Below are 26,590 nucleotides of genomic sequence, written 5' to 3'. Positions count from 1 at the left end.
TTGAGCTGGAAGTTAATGACTGATTGCAACAGCCGTTCCTGAAACTTGTAAGAAAAAAAAAAAAAAAGGAGAGCAACAACTCGGAGACAAAACAACGGCGTGCAGACCCTGGAGTGAATCACCTGCAGTCAAAGCCTTTCAAAGAGGAGCCTCACATTTGATGTTAAGCCCCCAAACTGTTCTGGCTGTCGGACGTCTTGCCGGGGGAGATAGAAATGTCTAAAGTTATTACAGCAGTCAGGTAAAGTGTGTGGCAACGCGGCCCCGTAATGGGGGTGGAGAGGCGGCCAGCAGCAGCTAATGAAGGCGTCTCGGGGAGTACTAAAGAGTCTACGTGACACTACTCCTGATGCGCCCGTCTGAGGACACAGATCAATTAATACATTAACAAACGATCGCAAGCACTTCATCTTGCAATATGAAACCGGCGGCCTGGACTCGCTGCCCTCCCGCCCAGAATGGCTGATCAGCTCTGCCTCTGCACACCTCCTGCCGTGAATTTCAACATCGCCGGCTGGTTGGGCTGCAAACGCCTCCGCGTCGCTCTGTAATGTCTCACCAGAGGCATGCATTGTAACCACAACACATGCTGCACATATATGCGCCGTGCAATAAGGGCAGCTGCAGGAGTGCTGCCAGCTATTCTTTATCGGCGCAGAAACCTACAGATACAATTTGCAGTATAATGCACCATATATGAGCGAAACACAGCAGCTTTGATTGAGCGCCTGCCTAAAGGGAATCCACTCCTACTAATGACCACAGCTCCAGAGCCTTAAAGCGACTCCTTCCTGATTTTTAAGCCTCTTCTGGTGGACGCCGTTTGCTCCTCCGATAAAAACAAAGCATTAATGCAGGCCAAACACACCATGTGAGCAGCCTGCGGCACACTTGAGTGCGTTGGTCGGGGAAGTCTAACGTAAACCATTGCTCCTTGCCATGCCGTATATATCCAGTCTCCCCATTACCACCATCTCCACTCGACAGCGAGGGCCCTGCACTGCTAAATTATTCATCACACTGAGGGGAGGACAGAAGCATGCATGGTTTCTCCACTCCATGCCTCTTCCCTTTTTCTCTCTGGCTCTAATGCAAAGGAACAGCCAGCTGGAGAGAATGATATACAGGCCCGTCTCTCCATCACTGTGTGGCCCGTGCAGGAGATGTCGCCTCCACTTCCTCCAATTACCACGGCCGAGTTGAGGTCGGGTTTGGGTTGCGTTGTGGCAGACCAGACGGTTGCTGGCTCGCCCGCCGTGCATACGGAGAAAAAAGGTGGTTGGCACCCATGGGCCCCATGCATAACGCAGGACGTCTTTGTATACACATTCATCTATATCAGTGGGCAGTAGGGAAATGTAAGCCAAAGGTAATTGCCCCGGATAAGAACATCTGCTTGGTGAATAAATATTCTAATGAGGGGAGCTTGCAGGTTCCCCAGACTGATGCACGGCTGACAGGCCTCCGGAGGGACCGCAGGTAATGCTCACCACCTGCAGTTCAAGCAGGAGGCGGTCCCACCCTCCTCTCGCAGCTAAACGCCGGCCGACAAACACACACAGCCACACACACATGGCCACCCACACACTGGAGATATCAGGAATGGGTGGTAAATCATTGATCACGCACTGGTTGTGATGCTCTCTGAGATGACAAGTGCAATGTGAGACTCTTGCAGCTTCGCTTTTCATGTTTCTGCTGCTGAAGAGATGTTGATCTAAAGAGCTGCTGCACAATGCAAAGAGAATGCCTGTTGTTCTGCAGCAATGCCTCCTGCAGGGTTCTGCAGCTGCTGCATGGAAGTTTATTCTCTTACTCCAGCATTATACTTCCTGTTAAGTCTTAGAAACTTGAGGGGAGGATGGGTGAAAAATTAAAAAGATACCTTAGATGTTATTTATCATGGCAAAACCTAACATATGTGTTTTAATGCAAAGCTTTCATTTGAAATGAAGAATAATACACACATTACTAGCTGATCCAGACATTGATAGATCAGGATGTTGCTGTGTACCATTCACATGGAAAATTTGCACTTAGATCAAAATTCCAGTAGGAATTATGTAAGAACATTTACAAAAACACACTGAATGAAATGAATGATTATGACTAAATAATAAAGTAAGGTTATTTATAAGAAGTTGCATGTTTAGTTTCTAAATTCTGCCATCATTATGTTCTGGGAATTGCAGATCATTTTCCAGAGTGACTTCTCTGTGAAGGTGGATGCATCATAGGGGTCCTCGGCCCGGCAAAGTTCAGGAAACCGTGCAATAAAGCACCACTAATATTCATAACCTGAATATTTATTTCCAGTTTAAATGGTGGACTCTTTGGTCTGACTGCCAAAACAAGTGAAAAAGTCTGAAAAACCTACTTAAAGTTTATTTTATTTTATTTTATTTATCTTGGGACAGCGTGCAATGACATGGTTACACCAGATTTAGTGAGTCGCTAATTTCCATCTGTTGTCCCACATAAAACTGACACAAGACACCCATAAACGTCCCAAAAACAGGAGTAGGGTAGCCGAAGGCAGACAAGGCCACCCATGGGGGCTTTCTTGGGCCCAGCCAAACTGGGAGCCAGCAAAATGATGGTTCATTGTAAAGTTAAGCTGTGGTATTTATATTAAATCTGAATAATAACTACTCTTATCAAAGAAACACATTTTAATTCATTTGTGTAGTAAGTAGCCCTCTTAAAAATGTAAATCCTTTTGTTAAAAATGGAATTAAAGTATGTTATAAATAGCTAAAACGGGTTATTAATGGCAAAAAACTGTGGGAAAGGTGGAGAAATTAGATTTTAATAGTAGCAGAAGCGGGTTAAAAATGCCAGATATTAGATAAAAATGGCCAAAACGAGTTAAAAGTGGCAAAAATGTTGCAAAAAATGAGTAATAAATGACTAATATGGGCAGAAAAAAAAGACAGAAGGTTTGCAAGAATGGGAAAAAGTGGCATTTAATTGCAAAAGGCAGCTTAAATGGGTGAGAAGTGGCAAAAAGGAGAAAATTGCAAAAAAGCAGGATAAAAGTGTCCCCAAGATATACTCCAAGATAGCTAGAATGGGTTAATAAGGGCAAAAAACAGTGGGAAAGGTGGTGAAATTAGATTTTAAAAGAAGCAGAAATGGGTTAAAAATGTCAAATGAGTTAAAGTGGCAAAAATGGGCATATTAATTGGTAAAAAGGGATTCAAAACTGGCCGACATGACGTTAAAGTGGCAAAAATAGGTGGAAATTTGGTGAAATGGGATGAAAATTGATACAAACAGGCAAGAACGGGTTAGCTGAGGCAGAGATAGTCAGAAACTGACAAAAATGGGCATATAATATTGTGAAATGTGGCTTAAAAAGGGTTAATAGTGGCAACAATGTGTCAGCAGAGCCAACAATAGGCAAAGAGTTGCAACATTTGGTTTAGTTTTAAGTTGCAATAATGTGTTAAAATTTGGCAAAATTGGCGTAAAGTGGCTACAGTGTAATTATTAAAAAATGTTCTTAGTTTTTTAGGCCTTCAAAACAAAGAAAGCACACACTGCTCTAGCAGTGACTTTATCTGAAGAGGCATACACAGCACTAACGTGACATGATTATGACATGACACCTGTCAGTGGCATGACGGAGGCTTCACGAGTGTTTATGAATGTTGTCAATTATGTCACCTTCTACACACACCATCTCACCACCGGACGTCCCAAGAGTGGACGTCTCCAGTGTATCCACCACTCTGTCTGGTTGCCCTGCAGCTTTTCAAACAATGTTAACGTAAAATTAAGTTTCCCGCCTTTAAAAGGCCCTCCTCAGATCTGGGCCCTCCTCTAGCTTCATGGCTACCACTGGCCTCTAAGGGGAGAACATCAGGTCCATTTTCAGCTGCTTTTCAGTATCCCAGCTTCTTTGTCCAAAATAAAATAATAAAGATGGGCCGATCCGTGATGTTAATAGTTTGCTCTGAATGACAAAAGGTGTGAAAAATTCCCTGAGAACTGCTGTGAAATACTCATTATCCTTCAGTCAGCTGCCGGAACAGGAACAACGCAACAGAAGACGATTGATGAGCAGTCAGAACCAGCGTTACTCAACGCTGCTCAACCAAAGAGCCAAACTGTTTAAAAATATCTTTCCAAGAGCCACAATGTAAGTGGTGAAAAGTGGCCAAAAAAGGGTTAAAGTGGCATGAAAAAGATGCTTATGTGGCAAAAATGGTCAAAATCAGCAAAAGGGGTAAAAATGAGCGAAAATTGGGCAAGATAGACTTAAAATGGCAAAAATTGGGTAAAAGGTGAAAAATGGGGAGGAAAAAGTGGCAAAAATGGGTGAGAAGTTACCAAAAACTGAATTACAGGTGGCAAAAATGGTAAAAAAAAACCAATTAAACAGGGCAAAAAGGAGCAGAGAGCTGGGAACAATGGTAAAAAATGAGAAAAGAGTGGAAAAAATGGGAGAAAGAGTGGCATGTATTGGCAATTCAGCTTCACAGGGTGGAAAATGGCTAAAAATGGCAAAAGAACCAGGAAAAATGCAAAAAGCAAGATAAAAGAGGCAAAAAAATAGTTAAAGTGGCATTAAAAGACGCTGATGGTGGCAAAAATGGTCAAAAATCAGCAAAAAAGGGTAAAAATGGGGCAAAGTAGACATAAAAAAGCCAAAAAATTGGTAAAAAGTGAAAAATGGGGAGGGAAAAGTGGCAAAAATGGGTGAGAAGTTACCAAAAACTGAATTACAGGTGGCAAAATGGTCAAAAAAACAATAAAATGGGGCAAAAGAGGAGTGCTATATTGACTAAAATGGGCAGAGAGCTGGGAACAATGGGGAAAAAATGAGAAAAGAGTGGAAAAAATGGGGGAAAGAGTGGCATTTAATGGCAATTCAGCTTAACAGGGCAGAAAGTGGCAAAAAATGGTGGGGGAAAAAAACGATATAAAGCCAAAAAGCAAGATAAGACAGGCAAAAATGGTGAAAAATTGGCAAACAAGGAATAAAATTGGTAAAAATGGACAAAATGTGGCAAAAAGAAGTGGCAAAAGCAGACTTAAAGCTGTGAAAATGGATTAAAAGTGGCAAAAATTGCAAAAAAGGGCAATGGAAATATACAGACAATGAAACTAAGCTTGGCTATTAAAGCCAGCTGTATAATAAACTGATCAATGAGACTTGCAATGGTTAATTTCTGAAGCCAAAGTTTCCCTTTTTTAACATTTTCTGGGGGGATAATATTTCAAATTAACACATAAAAGAACCAAACATCGAGTATGACTGATCTAGACCAACAATGATGGAGATTTACACCTAAAATAGTAAAAAAAAAAAAAGCGACTATCTTAGTGAATAAATGCATTTAAATCCTCGTGAAAGCATTTCCTGTTTATCACCAGAATCCTTTAAGAGCTATAAATGCAGCTTTAAAGTTTATTTATTCAAATTTAGCCAAAACAAAAGTGGATTTTAATCCTCAGCCCTCAGCAGAATGATACACGGCTGCATCATGTAAAAATGCCCCAACAGGACATCGTCACATGACTTTCCCCTCAAAGAGGTTGAAAAGATGCTCAAATTAAATTTAAACAGAAACTGGATGTTTTCTAAAAATCGATCCATACCTCAGAAGGAGTTTTCCTCTGAACTGTACTCAGCCTTGACTCCAAAGTCCAAATATCTGAGTGAAAATCTTCACTTTTCTTATTTCTTTAAAGGAATTTAGCACCATTTTTGGGTTTCAAACTCCTGCCACGGTTAGAAAATGAGCTACTTCTCTGCTTCTTCTCTGAATATGAGACAGAATTATTAATTTGTGAGCTGGAGTAAGAGAGAAATTATAAAATAGAGATCCGTGTTTTTAATTAATGTTTGGAGACGAGTGCTTGGTGTAGAAAAGAGAAGCAGAATCCAGATTTAGCAGCCAATGAAACGTGTTCACAAACGGAGCTGAAATAGAACTTTACTACAAACTTTAGCAGAGATGGAGCACGATGCAGCTGCATGCAGTACCACCATTTTAACTCTCATTATCTACAGCCTTGATGAGCGTCAATGCTGTTTATATTTCACACAGAGCATCAATGCTACCACAATGAGACGTTTGCACTGCTAACTGCAATAACACAGCCACATTTAGAGGCATATTCCTGGATGTTAGCTATGCAAAAAGAAGAAGAAAGAGCTGTGTGGACGTGAATTTTGAAGAAAAATCAAACAGAATGAGTTCGGGGGCTTCAGGAGGGTCTAAACCTAACATGTGGTTCTGGAGCCACATGTGGCTCTTTTGTGTCTTAATTTTCACCCACTAACCTCACGAGCGTGTTCTTGGACTGTGAGCGGAGGCTGGAGAACTGAGAGGGAGACTTGTGCATGCGCAGGGAAAATAATGCAAACTCAACTCGAAAAGGCCCTGCACAAAAGCGGGACTAGAACCAGGATCCTTCTTACTGTGGTCGACAGTGCTAGCCGCTGCACCACCATGCAGTCTTACAGGATATAGTCTCGATTATTTGTTTTTGTTGGTAAAAAAAAGAGCAAAAGCAGTCAAATCCACACGGCCAAATGTCCACAGGGACATTTAGTGGCAGCCAGCTGCAGCTTATCCCCATCAGTGCAGCAGGACTCTGTAAAATGTGCAACTGCAGTTTTACTGGACAATACTGGGATATGCAACTGGGATTATGGTAAAATCCAATAATGCTATGAGTCTCCTGGCTTTGTTATCAATAGAAATGCAGAAGATAATAAGTGTTAAATAAAATCTGTTTTTAGAGTGCTGCTTTCAAAATAACATTTCTTATAAATAAAAGTTCATCTTTTTTTTTTTTAAATGCTACAGTGACACTATTTTAATCTTAAAGGTCTTTCTGCAGATTTGAATAAGCTTTGCACCACTAATACATGAGGGCTGGGCAATTAATCGAAAATTAGATTTATTCACAATGTGGCCTGCTGCAATTAACAAATTGCAGAAGGTGTAATATTTCTTTGACCTGAAATTTGTGTCAAAATACCAGTTTTAAACTTGTTTTTACGGCAGAGATGTTATGCAGGACATATGCAATCAATTAGTCAATTTCTTAGAATATCTTCTTCATTTCTGTATGTTTTTCTTATTAAATATAAGAATGACAAAAACCCTTTGATGCAACAATCCATATCTGATTTGCAATGAGTCAAAATCATCAGAATAAGACAATTTAAAAAAAATTGTTCATCCCTTGTTTAAAGAAAGTTAAGGAATGATAGCATATCAACTCACAATTGCAATATTGGAAAAAAAAATCACAATTAGATTATTTTCCAAAATCGTTCAGCCCTGTAATGATGACTCAGATAGTTGCAGGCTTTTATGCAATTGCCTGACATAATGATTGCAAAGCCATTAAAGTAACGCTGATCAACACAGCATCAAAATAAACAACTGCTCTTTAACTCAAATAAATCAAATGATAATTCTGCACTTCAACTAAACATTTCAGACAGACATCAACACAAACCCTCTATGAGACGGCGTTTCCTGAAGGCATCATACCACTTTTTGGCCATGTGCACTTTAATAATACAATCCCAAATATACTCGAATACTTTTAAGAAATGGCAGGACCTTCTGACCTGTCACATGACTCTCTGTTTTTTTAATATATTTCTGAGGCTGGGTACATAATTATTGGTGGGTAAAGTTTAATTTCTAGTTGTTAAATGTTGCTTTTTTGATGAATAAATGATGGAAAATGGTGAAAATATACATGTTGTTGAGGCAACACCGTACCATTGATACCATTGTGTTTTAGTATTGTGCATTTAGGTTAAGGACAGTGAGATGGATCATGATGAGAACGAGGATGAGAAAAGTGAGGATAAATGTACAACAATGAGTTTTACCAGTGTACAGTAACATAGATATTAAAAATAATTATTTTCATCATTAAAGTTCAAATAACATGAACTGCAACCTGTTGCAGCTACTTTGCAATTCCAAATTAAAATTAAAATTAATAATGTTTATTTAGTCTACACCACAAAGATTTTTTTCCACCTAGCATCATATTGTGTACCATAGAGGGTTAAGCACGTCTGTGTAAATGCTCTTCTGTTACCACAAAATAAATCAATGTGTCTTAAAAATATTGAGCTATTCCCCAGCTCTAAGCTGCTGCTGATAAAACCTGAGTATATTTGGTTTTACTCCTAAAACCCATGGAAAATTATTTAATGATTCTAATGCAACACCTCTGCAGCTCTGCAAGCATCGTAAACATGTAGCATGGGCCTAACTGAGCATAAAGCCTAGCTACAGTGTACAGCTGCAATGGTAGCATCACTTCCTCTCCTGTACCTGCTCTACCTCCATGTTTGTTTGGTCCTGGCTCTGCAGGGAGAAACAGTGATGGAGCCAGAGGTGGGAAAAGAGAGGCCAGACGACCGCGCCGAGCCTCTCTCAGCAAGCATCGAGGCCCGGGAGGCATCGCTGGACGAGTTTGAGCACAGCCTCTAAAAAAAACAAACCTCCTGCTGCATTGTTTCCTTTCAGTTGTGACATAATTTGGAAATCGAACACTCCTCCTGTCACTTCCACTCCACTTGCAAACAAACTTTTCTTGTGGTTTGAACTGGAGCTCATTTTCTCCACTTTTAGTCCCAAAACATCCGCTCTCTCCAGAAATGTGAGCTGCGGATCGATACCCAGGGGCTGCTTCACTCAGAGCATGCTTAACATGGTTTTAAAAATGCATGTTTTGTTTTCTCTATCGCAGAAATGAGGCCTAAATATTGGGTTGTGTAATGAAATAATCCAGGTGAAATTACTCTGGAAAAAAGAGGCTCCACAGCCCGGATCGATAGCCACACACGGCGTGCAAGAGACGGATCTGTGAGTGCATCAGCCCAAAGTGTTAAACAGAGCTCTATCCGGTAAATATGTGTTGCATTGGAGAATAATTTCATTCACTTTGTTTTTCTGTAAATGCACGCAGCAGCGAGGCTGGGCGGTATTGTTGTGGTGAGAAAACAAACCACGGAGGAGACAAAACCAATCTGACTAATCGCACATGATCTCAAACAGAATTAATCAGCAGCTTCTGGTTAACAATCCCTAATCATCCTCATTCTGCGCCTGATTCTGCTTCATTTACAGACAAACTGACTGGGATGTATGGCCAACAACAACAACAGCCGGATCCCAACGTGTCCCCAAAAGACCCCAGGCGGCTCCTGCTAAAACGTTAAATCTGAGAGATGTGCTTTGAGATGACAGACAGGTTGCATGCTGGGTAGTTTAACTGTCAGAGGAAGTTGAATAACAGTACTTGTAAAGGTATCAGAATCACACGCCGACATCCTCTCTCGTTTAAGGTGGAATAAATCCGAACACGCAGGCCTCTGTAGCATCTGGCTGCAGCATCCAGCATCAATAAAACACATGGAAATAAAAAAACACGCATGTGGGAGGTGCATCCCCCCCCTCCCCCACCCCTTTACACACACTTGAACTCACTGTATAAACTGTAAAACACTCGCTCCAGCACTGTGGAGGAGGAAAAAAAGGGGTCCAAGCTCTAAGAGGGGGGTACTCACCCAAAAGTACATCATCATGGTGGAAGCGGGACGGGTGTCACAGGATGCAGGCGGGCAGGCGAGAAGGGCAGAGCACTGGGACCAGTCCAGCCAGTCAGGAGGAGTCCGAGTCTGTGGACGGAGAGCGGTCCTGGTCCTCTGAGGCTGCAGCCCGCCCTCTCAACTGTTCAATGGGGCTTGACTTCAGGTTTCCCCACTTCTTCTTCTTCTTCTTCTTCTTTCTCTCAGTTAATATTTAAAGCCTCCACTCCTCTTCTTCTTCAACACAAAAAGAGGGTAGAAAAGCAGACGGAGAAAGAGAAAAGAGAGCTGTGGAGGTGTTGTAACCTCTTTTTTCTTTTGACACTCTTCCACTCCACTTGCCTCTCCAACACCACTCACTCCGAGACTCTCCCTCTGTCTCTCTCTGCTCTCTCCCTCTCTCTCTCTCTCTCACTCTTTCTCTCCCCCCCGTACCGTCTCTTATTGGTGAATGTGAAATCAGTCGGTACGGCGCCGAGGCTCAACTAGAGCAGCAGCAGCAGCCTGCGTGCTTGACAGCTGCCTCCAGCGTTCCTCCACCGGAGCCGTGTTGCTCTGCATAGAGGAGAGCGCCGAACAAACCGGGATCCTGCAGACGGTACTGTAAAATTCAGTGTCCCGGGGAGGGAGGGCGAGGGAGGGAGGTGGGGGGGGGCAGGAAGCTGGTGGAGAGCTCTGCGGGGAGAAGGAGGAGGAGGGAGTGGTGGGGGGGGGACTTGTGTTGATGATGATGCTGGTGAAAGTGGAGGACTAAGAGATTGCTCCTCTTGTCTTCTGCCAGCCGTAACCCTGCAGACGTCATGCGTACATTTTAGGACTGCTTCTTTGAAAGTGTAATAACAGCAGCTCCTGTCTTTAAGTGTCTTTTCTTTTATTTCCTCTTCTCTGGTCTTGAGATGCATCTTTGCAATCACCCACAACAAACACATTCAGAGGTGTACGATTGGTGCAACGTAGCTAGTGATGCAAACAGTCAAAGGTTATCAAATCCTAACATCTCTGGAGTTGAACTGTCCAGTTAACTTTTGTGCCTTTAACTTTCTCAAGTAGTCCGGAGGGAATGTTAGTAGCACGGAAATGAGCCAAGGCATACACCTGAGCATTTAGAGACTTTAGGAAACACTAGCACTGAGTCTACTAATGTAATCATCGCTAGCATTCATCGTCATGAAGTTCAAGAGCAACCTAAGGGGGCAGACATCCTCGTTTCCCCCACACGGCAGAAAACAGCCATGCTATGCTGCTACCTCCTCTTCTCCACATCACACTGGCTTTACCAAGGCTGATCAGGACGCCGAAAGCTGTCAAATTAAGCACATTGCATGCATGCATGCAAGCTCAGAACTGAAGCTTACTTCATGTTCCTCTGAAATATTTCGTTTGCTGTTTTAAAGGCCAGTTTTCTGCTCACTCGTGGTTAAATCTGCATGTGTAACGTCAGTACGCCATGCACAGCCGCCCATATGGAGGGAAAAAGTTCTCTAGAACCCATCTGCAATCTACGGCCATTAAAGCCATTGAAAAATGTGTTAATCTTGAATGCAAAATACAACAAATCTGAGCAAAAACATCCACTGAAACTCAGGGTACATGTCTACACTCAGTTTATGATTGCTTTGGTTAAAGTTAGGTTTCATAGCTAAAGTCTAAGTCTGATATTTTCCACATTTTAATTGACGAAGCAGTAAAACATGTACAATCAAAACACACCAAGGTATCTTTCCAGTGTGGTGAAATTGTCAGCTGTTATTTATCCAATCTTGCAACCGCAGTTTAAATTTTCCACAATTTAGAAGCTGAAATCTGATTTTTAGAATTGAAAATAAAACTGCAGAAGTTTCACAATGATATTAAACTTTTCTTTTGGATGCATAAGAATTAGAAATATAAGAACTGCACTGTGGGCTTGCTATACATTAGCTCAATTACTAGACTAACTATGCCGGGCAGAAAAAAGCACGAGCAATCGATGAATTTTTGGCTGATGATTCCTGAATAGCCAGAGGTCTATTTGTTGAAGTAGGAGAGAGTATTTTCAAAGACTAGGCGCATGCATTGATATGAATAGGGCAGATTTAGTAAGGATCTATAAGGCGGTCTGGTCAGCACTGGTGTTATGGTGTAAAGCGTGACCATGTTAACTGGTGCCTTGACAGAGGGAAATGTCCTGAAGAATGTCACTTCGTCTCTTTTCAGTAGAGACGTATGCCTGAAGAATGTGTGACATTACAATAAAAGGGTTAATGAAGAAGAATCATCCATTCCAATGAGTTCCGTCCTCAACGTTTGTTGAACTTTGACAGCCATGCATGCATTCAGGTCAATGCTATACCACCATTGTTGTGTACACAGTAATAAGAGCCTTGAAGATAAAGTCATCTTGGACTGGTTCATTAAAAAGGATGTACAATGTTGAGACCTAAACTGCAGTCCTTGCAACACGCTTTAAAGCTTAAGGAATACTCTGAATGAGGAAATGGTCCTGACTAAAATTCTGCAAACTTACTTCTACATATGGCCAAAAAATGCAGCCAACATAAGCCAATATTTAAATCTGATAGAGGCCAAAATGTACAATGTATACCAATATAGGCTAGTATTTACAACCAGTAAAAGCCAATATTTACATCAAATAAAGGCAGATATTTATTGCTGATAAGATCTACGATTTACAGCTTTTTAATGCAAACATTTAAAACCAATATAGGCCAGTGGGGCTGACATTTTCAGCTAAAATGAGCCAAAGTTCATCAGCTATTATTTACTAATCAGCTGTTATTTACAGTTGATATAAGGAAATATCTACAGCCAAAATTGTCCAAAGAATCATATGATGTAGGCCAGTATTTCCAGCTATAACAGGAAGACATCTAAAGCAAACACAGGCTGATATTCAAAACAAACAAAGGCCAGCAGAGAAATTTACAATATTTTACAAAAAGCATATACCAATAATTTAAGTCAATGTAGGCCGATAATGACAGCAAAAGCAGACGTTGACAGACTGACATTTACAGCAGATATTTATTTATATTTAAAGCTAATATAGACTGATATTTACAGCTGATATAGACTGATATTTACAGCTGATATAGTCTGATACAGCTGATATAGACTGATATTTACAGCCAATATAGACTGACATTTCAGCTGATATAGACTGATATTTACGACTGATATTGACTGATATTTACAGCTGATGTAGACTGATATTTACAGCTGATATAGACTGATATTTACAGCTAATATAGACTGATATTTACAGCTGATATAGACTGATATTTACAGCTGATATAGACTAAAATTTACAGCCAATATAGACTGACATTTACAGCTGATATAGTCTGATACAGCTGATATAGACTGATATTTACAGCCAATATAGACTGAATTTTCAGCTGATATAGACTGATATTTACAGCTGATATAGACTGATATTTACAGCTGATATAGACTGATATTTACAGCTGATATAGACTGATATTTACAGCTGATATAGACTGATATTTACAGCTGATATAGACTGATATTTACAGCTGATATAGACTGATATTTACAGCTAATATAGACTGATATTTACAGCTGATATTGACTGATATTTACAGCTGATATATACTGATATTTACAGCTGATATAGACTGATATTTACAGCTGATATAGACTGATATTTACAGCTAATATAGACTGATATTTACAGCTGATATTGACTGATATTTACAGCTGATATATACTGATATTTACAGCTGATATAGACTGATATTTACAGCTGATATAGACTGACATTTACAGCTGATATAGACTGATATTTACAGCCAATATAGACTGACATTTCAGCTGATATTGACTGATATTTACAGCTGATATAGACTGATATTTACAGCTGATATATACTGATATTTACAGCTGATATAGACTGATATTTACAGCTGATATAGACTGATATTTACAGCTGATATAGACTGATATTTACAGCAGATATATACTGATATTTACAGCTGATGTTGACTGATATTTACAGCTGATATAGACTGATATTTACAGCTGATATAGACTGATATTTACAGCAGATATATACTGATATTTACAGCTGATTATGAATGATATTTACAGCTGATATAGACTGATATTTACAGCTGATATTGACTGATATTTACAGCTGATAAAGACTGATATTTACAGCTGATAAAGACTGATATTTACAGCTGATATAGTCTGATCCAGCTGTTATAGACTGATATTTACAGCTGATGTTGACTGATATTTACAGCTGATATAGACTGATATTTACAGCTGATATAGACTGATATTTACAGCTGATATAGACTGATATTTACAGCTGATATAGACTGATATTTACAGCCAATATAGACTGACATTTCAGCTGATATTGACTGATATTTACAGCTGATATAGACTGATATTTACAGCTGATATATACTGATATTTACAGCTGATATAGACTGATATTTACAGCTGATATAGACTGATATTTACAGCTGATATAGACTGATATTTACAGCAGATATATACTGATATTTACAGCTGATGTTGACTGATATTTACAGCTGATATAGACTGATATTTACAGCTGATATAGACTGATATTTACAGCAGATATATACTGATATTTACAGCTGATTATGAATGATATTTACAGCTGATATAGACTGATATTTACAGCTGATATTGACTGATATTTACAGCTGATAAAGACTGATATTTACAGCTGATAAAGACTGATATTTACAGCTGATATAGTCTGATCCAGCTGTTATAGACTGATATTTACAGCTGATGTTGACTGATATTTACAGCTGATATAGACTGATATTTACAGCTGATATAGACTGATATTTACAGCTGATATAGACTGATATTTACAGCTGATATAGACTGATATTTACAGCTGATATAGACTGACATTTACAGCTGATATAGACTGATATTTACAGCCAATATAGACTGACATTTCAGCTGATATTGACTGATATTTACAGCCAATATAGACTGATATTTACAGCTGATATATACTGATATTTACAGCTGATATAGACTGATATTTACAGCTGATATAGTCTGATCCAGCTGTTATAGACTGATATTTACAGCTGATGTTGACTGATATTTACAGCTGATATAGACTGATATTTACAGCTGATATTGACTGATATTTACAGCTGATATAGACTGATATTTACAGCTGATATAGACTGATATTTACAGCTGATATAGACTGATATTTACAGCTGATATAGACTGATATTTACAGCTGATATAGACTGATATTTACAGCTGATAAAGACTGATATTTACAGCTGATATAGTCTGATCCAGCTATTATAGCCTGATATTTACAGCTGATGTTGACTGATATTTACAGCTGATATAGACTGATATTTACAGCTGATATTCACTGATATTTACAGCTGATATAGACTGATATTTACAGCTGATATAGACTGATATTTACAGCTGATGTAAGCTAGTATTTACTGCTGATAATAGCCAGATATGTACTGCCAATAACAGCCAATATCTAAAACCAGTACAGGTTGATAAAAGCCAATATTTCTAGCTGATATTAAGCAACATGAACAAACAATATAGGCAGAGGTTGACAGCCAATATAAGCCAATGAATCAGCTGACATAGGCAGATATTTCCAGTGGATTTGTTGGTTGCAAATATCAGCAGAAATCTTTATACCTGCTAATATTGATAATTAAGTTTTAAAGTTAATCTAACAATACTTATATGATGCAGATAATATTGCACATCCCTACATGTGCATACTGTAAAACTCCATCCTGGCATTGCCTCTGCTTGTTGCTGCCTGTGAGTGAGATGTTGCACATGGAGTTGTGTCAGTTCATTGAAGAGAAGAAGAAGACAGGGCAGAAGACGGAGCAGCATTAGGGGCGGATCTGGGAATAAAAACCTTAAAGTATGCCACAGGCAGTCAGGAGCCACAGCCTTTTTTCTGCTTGTTTTCTACTTTCAGCGGCTTACGTTCACCGCCATCATGCCTTTTCTTTTCTCCCTCTTTAGGCAGCCAAACTCTTCGGGTGGCGCCCAGGTTTGGTGGAACAAAACCGCCGTTTTGGTGCTGATCAGAGCCCCCCCTGAAGTTGAAACAGCCTGGTGGGCCAGGCCATATTACATTACAAGCTTTAGTGGTTTTTTTTTCCATCTGGCGGCTGTAAAAGGGGGAGGAGGGGGGGAGAGGGAGGCTTTGGCTATCTTCTAGACAGCACTGTAACAATGAGCCTGCCTCAGCAATTTTCAAAACATATCATCAATACACGACTGAGAGCATGGCGCTTTTAAATATTAACCCTGTGTGGACCGGGTTGGGAGGGGGCTGACCGGGCTGCGGTGGTTTTGCGGCGTCCTCTGGTGCTGGATCATCCAATAAAAGATGTCCTGGGGGATGAGCTAATTTGCTGTAGGATCCTGAAGAACATTTGCCAGCTATAGAGAACATTGGCGTAATGAACAGAGCAGATACATTCAGGTTATGTTACCCATCGGTAATTGCCACATAAGGAGGCTGAGTTAAATTTGCAGCTGGCTTTTGAGCGAATTGATACACGAGGGGCCTCATTCATATGGCGTAACTGTCATCTTGAATTTATCACCCGTTTTATTTTTCCCGCCTCCTCCAGGAGGGAGCACAAGCGAACGTGAAACCTCATAATGGTGGTGCAGGAATCTGAAATTTGGAGCAGAAGTGTTCATTTTTGGATCAATCACGACATGCATCAGACATTTTTCAGGCTTTCCAGAACACAATGCAGCCTTTCCATCACGCTGCACACGTGCAATCTCTTATTCCTGGCATTGCAGCGCACATGCAAGGCCTCCATATCTTTAAACATGTCCACCAGAACCCAATGAATTTACATTAGCAATCACAGAGTGGGTAACCGCCCCCACTCCTCCATCAATCTCTGATGGGAAATAAAAATGAAATGCACTTCTCGGGCAACTCGGATTAAGGATCACGCTTTTATCAAATACTAAAGTCTATTTCAAGTCCTGTTCATAAATAACTGAGGGGGAGAGAGGGAGGGAAAGACTAAGGGTGGAGGGAAAAAAAAAAAAAGAGGGAAACCGGAGGGGAAGGTGCGGGCAGGCAGGCGGGGGCGGTGTGGGAGCAGACAGAGAGCATCATGGTCTTGAAGCTAAGGGCACTTGGGGTTGGAGGGATTAGAAAATAAGGTAGAAAATAAGAATCTGAGGGCATTTCAGCTTCATTTAATCCCCAGGACTCCTTTCCAGGAATCTCCTTCAATTACAGATGAAAAATGGAACTGGGGTGAAGATGGCGTAGCTCGGGGTGCAGACCCGCTCCTGCCTGCTTCCTACCTTTGCTCCCACACAGCTTACCGAGGATGCGAGTGGCTTTCCTGACCATTTAGATTTCCCACCATAGTCTAGATACTCCCCGGAGACTCCCATCCATTATAAAGATAGAGCTTTCAAAGAGAAGAGGAAGTGAAGGCCTCACACGGAGCGCGCTCTTCCTAAAATGTCTCCCACTCTCACCGACTCCAGATCTGTTGTCTTAATATTTCATGACGATCTCACCTCTCCTCTGTAGCGTGCTGCTACTTACAGAACATCTTCTGTCAACCTGCACTCACATCTCTGTCATTAGAACCACTCCAGAGGAGACAATGAGCCCCCGAGTTCTCGCTTCACGCCCCGTCCCAGCGGAGCTCTGGGGTTAGAGCTACGGCCCGCTCCACCTGTCGTCCTCATTCATCAAACACTCGGCCCCGCGCCGGCCGGCCTCAGCTGGCGGGAGACCCGGCTGGGCAGCGTGAGGGCAGGGAGGGATGCAGCTCCATCCTGAGTCTATTCAAGGTTCCTTTTCTCTAATCACACACTTCACTTTATGGAGTGACCTGTTTTACAACCGGCTGACGAGGATCCTTCATCAGCTCCACAGGTAGGTATTGACATTTCTATACTAGAGAGCGCACGTGGCCAAAGTGAGGCCCTGCAGAGAGATCGGTCTCATTCTGTCAAGACTGCAGAAGTCAGAAAAGGTTCATACTACTGCACCTGACTAGGAATAATGACTAGAGGCAGATCCAGGTTTAAACATGGACAGTTACAGGTTTATATATGGTCTGATGGAGTTGATTTACACCAGTAAAACCAGTCCAGAGTTTTTTATGGTATACATTAAAAAATCCACACCACTTTCAGTCCAGCTGAATTGTAAGTGGTGCAGCATTCACATGTATGCAGATGACTAAGCAAGGGGGGAACACAAGCAGGTAGGGGAGACTAAAGGTAAGTTTTTATTTATATCAGTTAGTCTTAATGTTGTTAAGTTGATCAAGTTAGTTAAAAGATGCATTAAAATGCCTTCAATGTTTGTTCTCTGCAGGCTGCTATGCACCATCAGAAAAAAGGAGTGTGGTCAAGGGATGCAAATATTTTCAATACTCAGATTTTTGCATAGATTCTAAGTTATTTAAATCATTATTTCCCAAACTCTTTCCTTAGAGCACACTGTTTTCTAAGGGCGCTTTCAAATTAGGCCTAGTCCCCCCCCCCCCCGGCTTGCTTTCACACTAGCAACATCGAACTGTGCCCGGGCCCACTTGCGTATTTACTCGGTTTGAAACAGCAGGTGGCGGTATGCACGTCGCTGGTTTACAACCCCGCAAAGGAGGAGAAAGAAGAAGAAGCTACCATGGCAACCACTGGGGTCATGACCTGAGCAAAGACTGTTTTTGTTTTGACCCTGCAAAAAGTCCATCCTGCAGCCATGGATGATTAAAATCACTTTTAAGATGCCAGCAAATTCGCTCTTTGTATCTGCACATCTACTACAGCTCAGAGGATTAAATGGGCTCGTGCTGCACAGATACAGCGGTTTTTGAGGTGACAGGAGACTTTTATTGCCTTTGCACCTCCTCTCACTGACTCCAACTTGTGTTCATCTGTAAGGTGAGTCACAACAGACGTTTATTGGCTGGATTCTGATGATTTCCGCCCTTTATTGAGGAAAAATGTGAACAAACTGGCATGCTGTTGAAAGAAGTTTAGTTTTTACGATGATGTCATAAAGCTGATAGAGTCCACTCGAATCGCGTCCAAGATCACCTCCCTAAGTGGACCCGGGCCTGGTTCGAACCAGACTTCGGGCTCAAGCGCACTTGGATCCAGGACCGGGCCCCTAGTGAAAGCCACCTAAGAGAAAATGCCCTTTAGAGGGAGACTAAAGAGATGTAAGAGATGTAGTTCTTTCGGAAAGTCGGAATTCCGAGATTAAAGTCAAGTAAAAAGAAATTCCATCCATCCTCCTCCGTAGGAATGACTCTATCAGGATTTGCGCACTGTAAATTAAAAAAAAACAAAAAAAGTGCGATTTAGTCCAGTTTCACAACTGCATTGGCAATTTGTTGTACATTGTCAAAACATCTTGTGAAATTTAGACCATGTTTTAGATAAAGCCAGCATTTTGAAATGGAATATAGCTCAGTGTTTGGTGCCCAGGACTTTTATTTCTAAAGCCTATGCTTCTGTGTTGCGTCGACGGCCCTCTGCGTCGGCATGGACCCCTACACTGTAGCCTGACGCACATCTCCAAAAAATCCTACGTGTCGCAGCGATGCGGACCACAAGGGCTGTGACTGATCCGCTTAAAATGTAATTTCTTCATCCAGGTCCCTCAGTGGGCGAACCAGTGTGGTAAATTCATCCGTTCTCAGCCTCCGCAAACGTGTTTCCTGTCGCCTGCACTCCAACATTTGCAACAAAAGAATTTGTCGATGAGCTCCGACCCCAAACACGCCCGCTCCACCTCAGTCGCCATTGTTTACTGTGACCGGAAGATTAACAAGGATTCGGATGTGACCCCTCTGAAACCACACACACACACAGCCACAACCCTAGCGGCATGGCGGTGAATTGCAGAGTGACGCGTTCCCTCGGCGCAGAACTTCGAATAGTCAACGACGGCGTCGCGTGGACGCGACGTAGAAGCATAAATCAGGCTTAAGTCTATGGTATCAAACAGCTGTCGGTATTGTGTGAATTGTACTTGTGTTATACACAGTTAAACTAGCAGTATTAAAGTGACACGTAACAAGTAAAATTTAACTCTGTATCCGAGTGTATGTGGTCCCACCACAGACTGGTGTTAAATTTACTCTTCCCTAGTGTTAAAATAAATTGTTATAACAAATCGACTCTACATCAGTCTTTATTTAACTCCCATGGTGTTACATGTCATTTTTTTTAACAGCATTATATTCTAAGCGTTACTTTCTGACACATTAAAGTTTATTTTTAACTCTGGATCAGGATCAATCTCTCCTGATGTTTCAGAGAAGTTTTTAATCAGCTGAATATAAAATCAATCACTCCAAAAGTCACATGACTGTGTGGTTTGGTTAAGTACTTCATCACATCATGCTCATTCATACAACAAAGACAGCTTAGACGATTACACTCATGGTGCAAAATCTCTAAAACTTAAAAAAACGGCAACAATCCACCAGAAACGTGAAAATAGGAATCCCAGCAATGATGACTTTGTGCCTGAACACAATTCAAACCATCTAAAAAACATATAAATACTCTGTCTGAGGGCATCATGGGAAAATTATGCAAGTTTGAAGTGGCAGTAGGCGGAGCTTAGATCATTTTCAGATCATTTTATTCTTTAATCAGTGTGTCTTGTCTGGACTTTTTTGTCTCATAACATCAACCCTTCAGTCCACAGCCATCCTTTTCTTCAGGACAACCTTATTAGAAAATAATGATTCAAAATATTCACATTTTTACAACACTTCTGCACTTTTCAAATTTAAGGGACACGTCACGGCCTCTCTGTGTCCTTTTCTCTCTATTATGACTCATTCAGGCTCTCTGCCATCTCTAAGTCTGTGCACATGCTCTGTTCGGCAAAGTATGACATGACAGAAGAGCCTACCATTGGTTGTTCCAGCCCAGCCAGTTGCAATGCATTCTGGGATAAAAACAGCCAATATGGTGGCAGGACAACACACTAGCTGCAGGGACAAATGGATTATAAAAATGGATTATAAATGTGTAAAAAGATGTTCAGTATCAGAGTTACTGGTGTGGATTTAATCTTTAAAGGCCTCAGAAAGTCAGCCAAGTTCCAGGCTGGCTGCAAAACATTCTGTTTGAGCGACAAAGGCATGGAGAGCGTTGTTAGAACGGCACAATAGAGGGCCTTCAAGTAAGTGGTAACAACTTATGGTTCAAAGGTTTTTTAAAATGTTGAATGCCACATGCCTCTTCTTGTAGGATACATCAACGCCATCCTCATATGTCAACCATATATTTCAAACTGGGGATGTTTCTCTGCTATGCATGCTGGGATGAATCCCTGCACAGAAAAGGCAGGTCTGCTGGATGTGTCTGAATCCTCACTAAACCACCTTTGGTTTCTTTTTTTCTGGAATAAAATAATACTGGGAGGAAGTTTAGCTGCAATAACAAAGAGGAAATTGTGTTAGGCCATCCAGTGAGATAATAAATATGCATAATGTAACAAGAAGAACGCCTGAGTTTTATGTAGTAATTCCTTTAACTCCAGCATTACCTTATGGCCTGTATATTTAGCCTTAAAAACAGAAACGCTGTTCCCCAGGCCTGGAAGACATCATTAAACATCATTTGTAAGCATACATTACACTCTACTGCCCATCTGCTGATTTTGGAGCCTGCTGTCACAGAAACATAAATCTATTGTACTGCTCCATGTAAAGAATCCCGCCCGCCCGCCACGGCAACGCCTCCGTGAAGACTGTGTTGAGTATATTAAGCGGCGTGGTGTGCACAGACTGTATGTAGTGTTAATAATGCAGTGTTTACACCCTGGCAAAGAGCAGGCAGCGCTGGCCCAGGGCTCTGCAGTAATTAGGGGCTGTACGTTGGGGATGTGAAGGCTTGCTGCGTGTCATGCTGATACCACTGGTGTGTTGGCAGCAGGTGCACAGAGAGCTACACCGGGACACGCCTCTGTGTCACCGCGGGACGTTGTACTTTCAGTATCGGCGGAGGCTCCTGCAGGATTTGAGCTCAGGCAGTGGGCCGAGAACGGGCAGAGAGGGCGAAGAATGGTCATTTTCTATCGCTACAACATCAGCAACTTCTGTGGTGTGTCCAGTCTAAAATACATGAATTATGAAGAGGAACAATCCACTTTTAACCCCGTGTGTGCTAAAATGTAGCTTTGACAACTGGACTCCAAAACCATGATCTCAATAGTACAAGAGTAACCCAGTGTTTCTAAACAGGTGGGACCTGAAAAATGGGTCATGGAGGTGTTTTCAGCAGGTCCTAAATGCGTCTGTTGAGTTTCTGACAGCAGAAAGGAATTAAAAATGTCTTTTTCAGAATATTTTCCCTGAATTATTCAGTATTTTTCACAGTGTGTCCCTTTGTTAGCATGTAACATAACTCTACTTTTTAAAGGTAAATTCCACCACCAGGTGATGAGTAGTAAAATTGATTTTGATGCATTGAAATTTTTTTTGAAGTGCCAAATTCCTTTCTTTAGCTCCATTTGTCCTTGTATGTCCATATAGTGGACATACAGAAAACTGTTAGTAAAATAATCATTTTTCAACATTTTATTTACTTTCACTGCTTCAACAACTTCAAACCTGACCACTAAAAAAAAAAAAAAAAAAAAAAATCACTGTTACACCCTTTTTATTCCAGTCATTGTCCACTATGCCTCTGACTGTGATTCAGTGAGATAGCGTCCATGCTGAACAGATGAGTCTATCGGAGCCAAAAACACGCCAGTTTTACCCTCCTTTTCTCAGCCTCCTCCTCTACCAAATCAGATGTGAGTGAATGCATTTGTTCATGTTAGGTTTATTTTATGTACAGGCATAAAAAATCAGAGGAAATATGTAGGATATGAATCACCAACATGCTCATTTCCAGCTCTAACCAAAATGTGACCACGATTACACACATATATAAATTTACTGCATCTTTGAGATATGATATATTCTCTCCTATTGATGGAAAGGACCCGCATGCATGTCCATCCACTTGCTATGAAGTGAGGGCAAAGCGCGGAGCAGACTCTGCGTGGAATGTCCACAGTTATCAGAGCTTCCATAGTCGAGCGCACTGCCACGGAGTAAGTTTCCTGTGAAATTTCCGTGAAATCCTACATTTCCCACAATCCTTGCGCGTTGTTTACATTTTTCTTTCATGGCGTCCGACACTGACAAAGCCTGCTGGCGTTGCAAAGCAATAAAATTAGGAGACGGTGGTGTGTACGGCCATTAAATGCCACAAGAGATGAGGAAGGGGAGTATGCCATGTTGGTGAAGGACATGCGAAGTATTGACGTGGAAAAACATTTTCAATACTTCCAAATGACACGTGAAAACTTTGATGATCTAGTTGGACGCCGAGCCCCACTCCTTCTCCACTCTGGGAGTCACCGCTCACCCGTCAACGCTGCACAGAGGAACAAAATGCAGGTCGATGTCACATTTAATGTGGGTCGATGTGAAAAATACATGCCGAGCAGTGTTTTGTGTGACACCAGTACGCGGAGTGGTCGTAAAATTTGAGCTTTGCGCTCACGGGCCTTGCGGATGTCCGCTTTGAGTCTGCGCAGACCTCCATGGAGTCCGTTCCGTGTACGTTCCACCTAAGTATGTTTGAGCCTTTAGTCCTAGACTGCAGAACTCAGAAGTAGCATTTTGACTGTAAACACTCCAATTACGGCATGTCTGGTTGTAAACATAGACGCAGATTCACACCCAAGCACACACGTAGGAGCACACACACTTTTCCTTACACATGTAGCCCACTCTCAGACATCCATATCTAGTGGCACCAATCATTTCATTTAATTCTGATGATGTTTAGTGGGTGAAATAGCGCTTCAAACACTCTGAGTCCATGGAGGAAGTCCTGCATGTGCGTTGCTGAAGGGGTTAAAATGGTGCGCTGGCACTATCTGCTGGATCACTGTTGAATGGTGAAATTTAGAGCCCTGGTGATCGAGTGACTGCATAGAAAAGGTTGCTGTATGTTGTTTTGGTGCCATAGACACACAGTCAAAAAACCTGTTTTTAATGGAAGTCTATTGTCCAGATTTTGGACAAACAAGAATGGATGGAGATATTTGGCGTCAGCAGAGTTCTATGGGCAACATGTTTGTTTTTCAATATGAAGGAAAATGATAACTTTGGCCAAATTTGATGCCTCAGTCTATAAAAATGTGACTATCAACTCAAAATAATGATGATAAAAATGATGAATGTCCTCAAAATGGACATACGAGGATCTGAGGGTTAATGATGTAATGGGGCCTGATGTGGCCCGCCAGTTGATGATCACTGCTGTAAAGTATATAACCATAAAGGTAAGCCTTTTAAAGTGGAGAAGTAATATTTTTTCCAAAATGCATTGCAGATTCAAAACAGAAATGAAATTCAGAATTTATAAAACAAACGCTGGTATTTGTTCAAAAGCTGACTGCCTTCATAATGTCTCCGTACAAAGACACCCACCGCTGATATGTTGATTAATGCCCCCATTCAATAAAACAAACAAAATCCTCTGCTCACACTAACGCAGTATGAAAAAGCTGCAGAACTGTTGGAATCTGTATTTAACCGTTTGCACTGTCGCTCCAATCATGAGCAGAAGACGGCGGAGAAACAGTGAAAATATTTGTTTGTTGTAGTGAGAATCTCTCTGGCAGCTGTCTTGTTTTTATCGTCTCTTGCATCTTTCATTGATTTGTCGAACAGCTGCAGAGTGCGCCGTGCGTGTCAGTGCATGCATGCTCGAGCCTTCTTTTGAATTTCTGAGTGATTTTTCCTATATTTATATATAATATATGTTTTCACACTGCAGGCCAAAGGCTCACATTTCTGCAGAAAAGCGAGTCGATAGCTTTTCCATTTGCGACACGAGCAAACCCGACTGGATTCCTTACAGCCTCTTGCATCTCCGTTTGACATTAATTGATAATCAAACAAGCCTTCACATTAGACATTTATGAGATCAGCTGAATTATCTATTTAATGTAACCCAATTATATGCAACCCTTGTGCACCAATCAACGGTAATTCCCGGCTCATAAATGACAGCCACAGCGACAGATTGAATCAATAATAAACATTGATGAAAACTTGCGACCCGCTTAGAAAGAGGGTAATTAACGGGGAGAAAAAGTGCTGTGCTGAATTTTCCTTTTTCTTTGGGAAAATCACTCCTCCTGGTTTAGGCCTAGAGTGTAAAACAAAGGTTCGATTTCCCTTTGATAGTAAAGATGGACATTTATCATTTATCCTCAACAAGCTTCAGCTGTTCCAGCTCTTAATTGAGGCCTTAAAGCTGTTGCCTTAAAACATGAGTCATGAATAATGAAGAGGGCCTTTTTTGAGGTCAAATGTAACACCAGTTCAGCTTCATAGTGTAAAAAAGGGTCGGACAGGGCTAATCGGAGTGCGCCTCTCTCAGGAGTCATGTTCTTGAAGTCTGAGCCTGGAAACTCTGATATGAAATAAGATCCTAAGATGTGGCGGGGTTCCCTGGCCGAGCATGCACGCAGAGCTCTGTCACATCCCGTAAAAGTTCAACTAACACGTGTCAACAGCCGACGCATCCTCGCGGCCCATTAGACACCTTGGGGAATTCTGCACATGAAGCACGTTTAGTTTCAACCAAAGCTCTTCTGACAAAATGGAGGTAAGCGTGCACACGAGGGCCCGCTGATCTTACCAGTCTTGTAAAGAGGGGCACTCCCAAATGCCAGAGGTGGTCGTTCAGCAGCCCGCTGTACACCACGTTCCCAAAGACAGCAATGCTTCCTGACTTACACAGCGTGTTTCCTGCAGGGACGAGAAGAAACACAGGCAGGCGTCATTTAAACAGACAAGAGGCGGCCGGGGGGCAACCGGCGGAGAGACGGCCAGCGGGGAGGGAGGAAAAGGCAATCAGAGGAAATAACAGCGAATGCATCATCGATTGTTATAAATATTGATTCCAGAGGTTTATTGACCTCACATGTAATGACAAATTCAGAGAGGTAGCACGGCTGCAATCAATAAGGTTTCACAACTGAGCCCAGCTGACCCGACAACACCGGAAAGTGCAGTAAGAAGATTTAAACATTTTTAAATCACATATATATGCATGCACCATATCACTTTAACCCATTCAGACCTGCAAGACACATGTGTTAGCAATGCTTCAGCTAGCAACTGATGTTAGCAGAAATAATTTATTAATCTCTGGAGGGAAATGCAGTCGTTAGCGTTGATCTTAGTCAGGGAGGGGAGTCACGAGCATCTTCTCATGGTCACTGCTAAACTTTACTAAACAAAAGGACAGTGGAGCGAAAAGAAGACAGATTTCTTACTAGCAAGGTCCTACATCTTTACCATGGAGCTCCAAAAACTAACTATCATCTCTGATTGATAGCGGACGTTTGTGCAAAGTTTGAAGGACACCCCCTGAAGCTTTCGTGTTCACAAGCAAGGCATGAAGATGAGGCCTGACGACGTTTACTTTGACCTAAAACTTTCAAATTTTTATCAGTTTGTCCTTGAGTTAACGTCACCATTGGTGCAAAGTCTGAAGAAAACCAGTCAAACACTAGCAGGTTAAAAAAACATGCCTCTGTTTGCAGCCATCGCCAGCACTGAGGCATAAATCCTTCAGGTTACAGGTGATATTTCTCCATTTGCAATTTCCCTTTCATTTTCTTTCCTCTGCATGCATTTTAAATTCATACTGGATAAGTCAGACTTTTTAAAACTTACATCTTCTCCATCCTATGCATCAAAAACACACCTAGGAGTAACATGAGCAGAGCTGAAGTCCAGCTGGTGCACAGGCTAGAACTTTATAACTTCCAACTCTAACCTGTAATTACCAGATAGAATGGTTGCACCGCGCTCTGCAGCTTCAGCACAGACTGATGGCGAGCAACCTCACACACTGGAGGTGTGTGAGCCTTGATCA

The 26,590-nt window shown here is 41.5% G+C and overlaps 1 protein-coding gene across 3 annotated transcripts in view; it reads right to left on the bottom strand.

The window, feature by feature from the left end:
- Positions 1–26,590, bottom strand: part of LOC121503884 (RNA binding protein fox-1 homolog 3-like) — a 679,192-nt gene that overhangs the window by 256,988 nt on the left and 395,614 nt on the right. For 2 of the 3 annotated variants that reach the window (XM_041778468.1, XM_041778467.1), the window contains one exon: positions 25,346–25,455. In XM_041778468.1, coding sequence (XP_041634402.1) covers positions 25,346–25,455 — 110 coding nt within the window. Of the gene's footprint in view, positions 1–9,562; positions 9,639–25,345; positions 25,456–26,590 lie in introns of those variants that run through there. The other variant, XM_041778469.1, reaches the window with a different exon arrangement.

The sequence above is a fragment of the Cheilinus undulatus genome, linkage group 21, assembly GCF_018320785.1.
Source record: "Cheilinus undulatus linkage group 21, ASM1832078v1, whole genome shotgun sequence".
Lineage (NCBI taxonomy): Eukaryota > Metazoa > Chordata > Actinopteri > Labriformes > Labridae > Cheilinus > Cheilinus undulatus.
The sequence above is the reverse complement of the archived record's forward strand: the minus strand, read 5'-3'. Positions and strand labels throughout refer to the sequence as shown.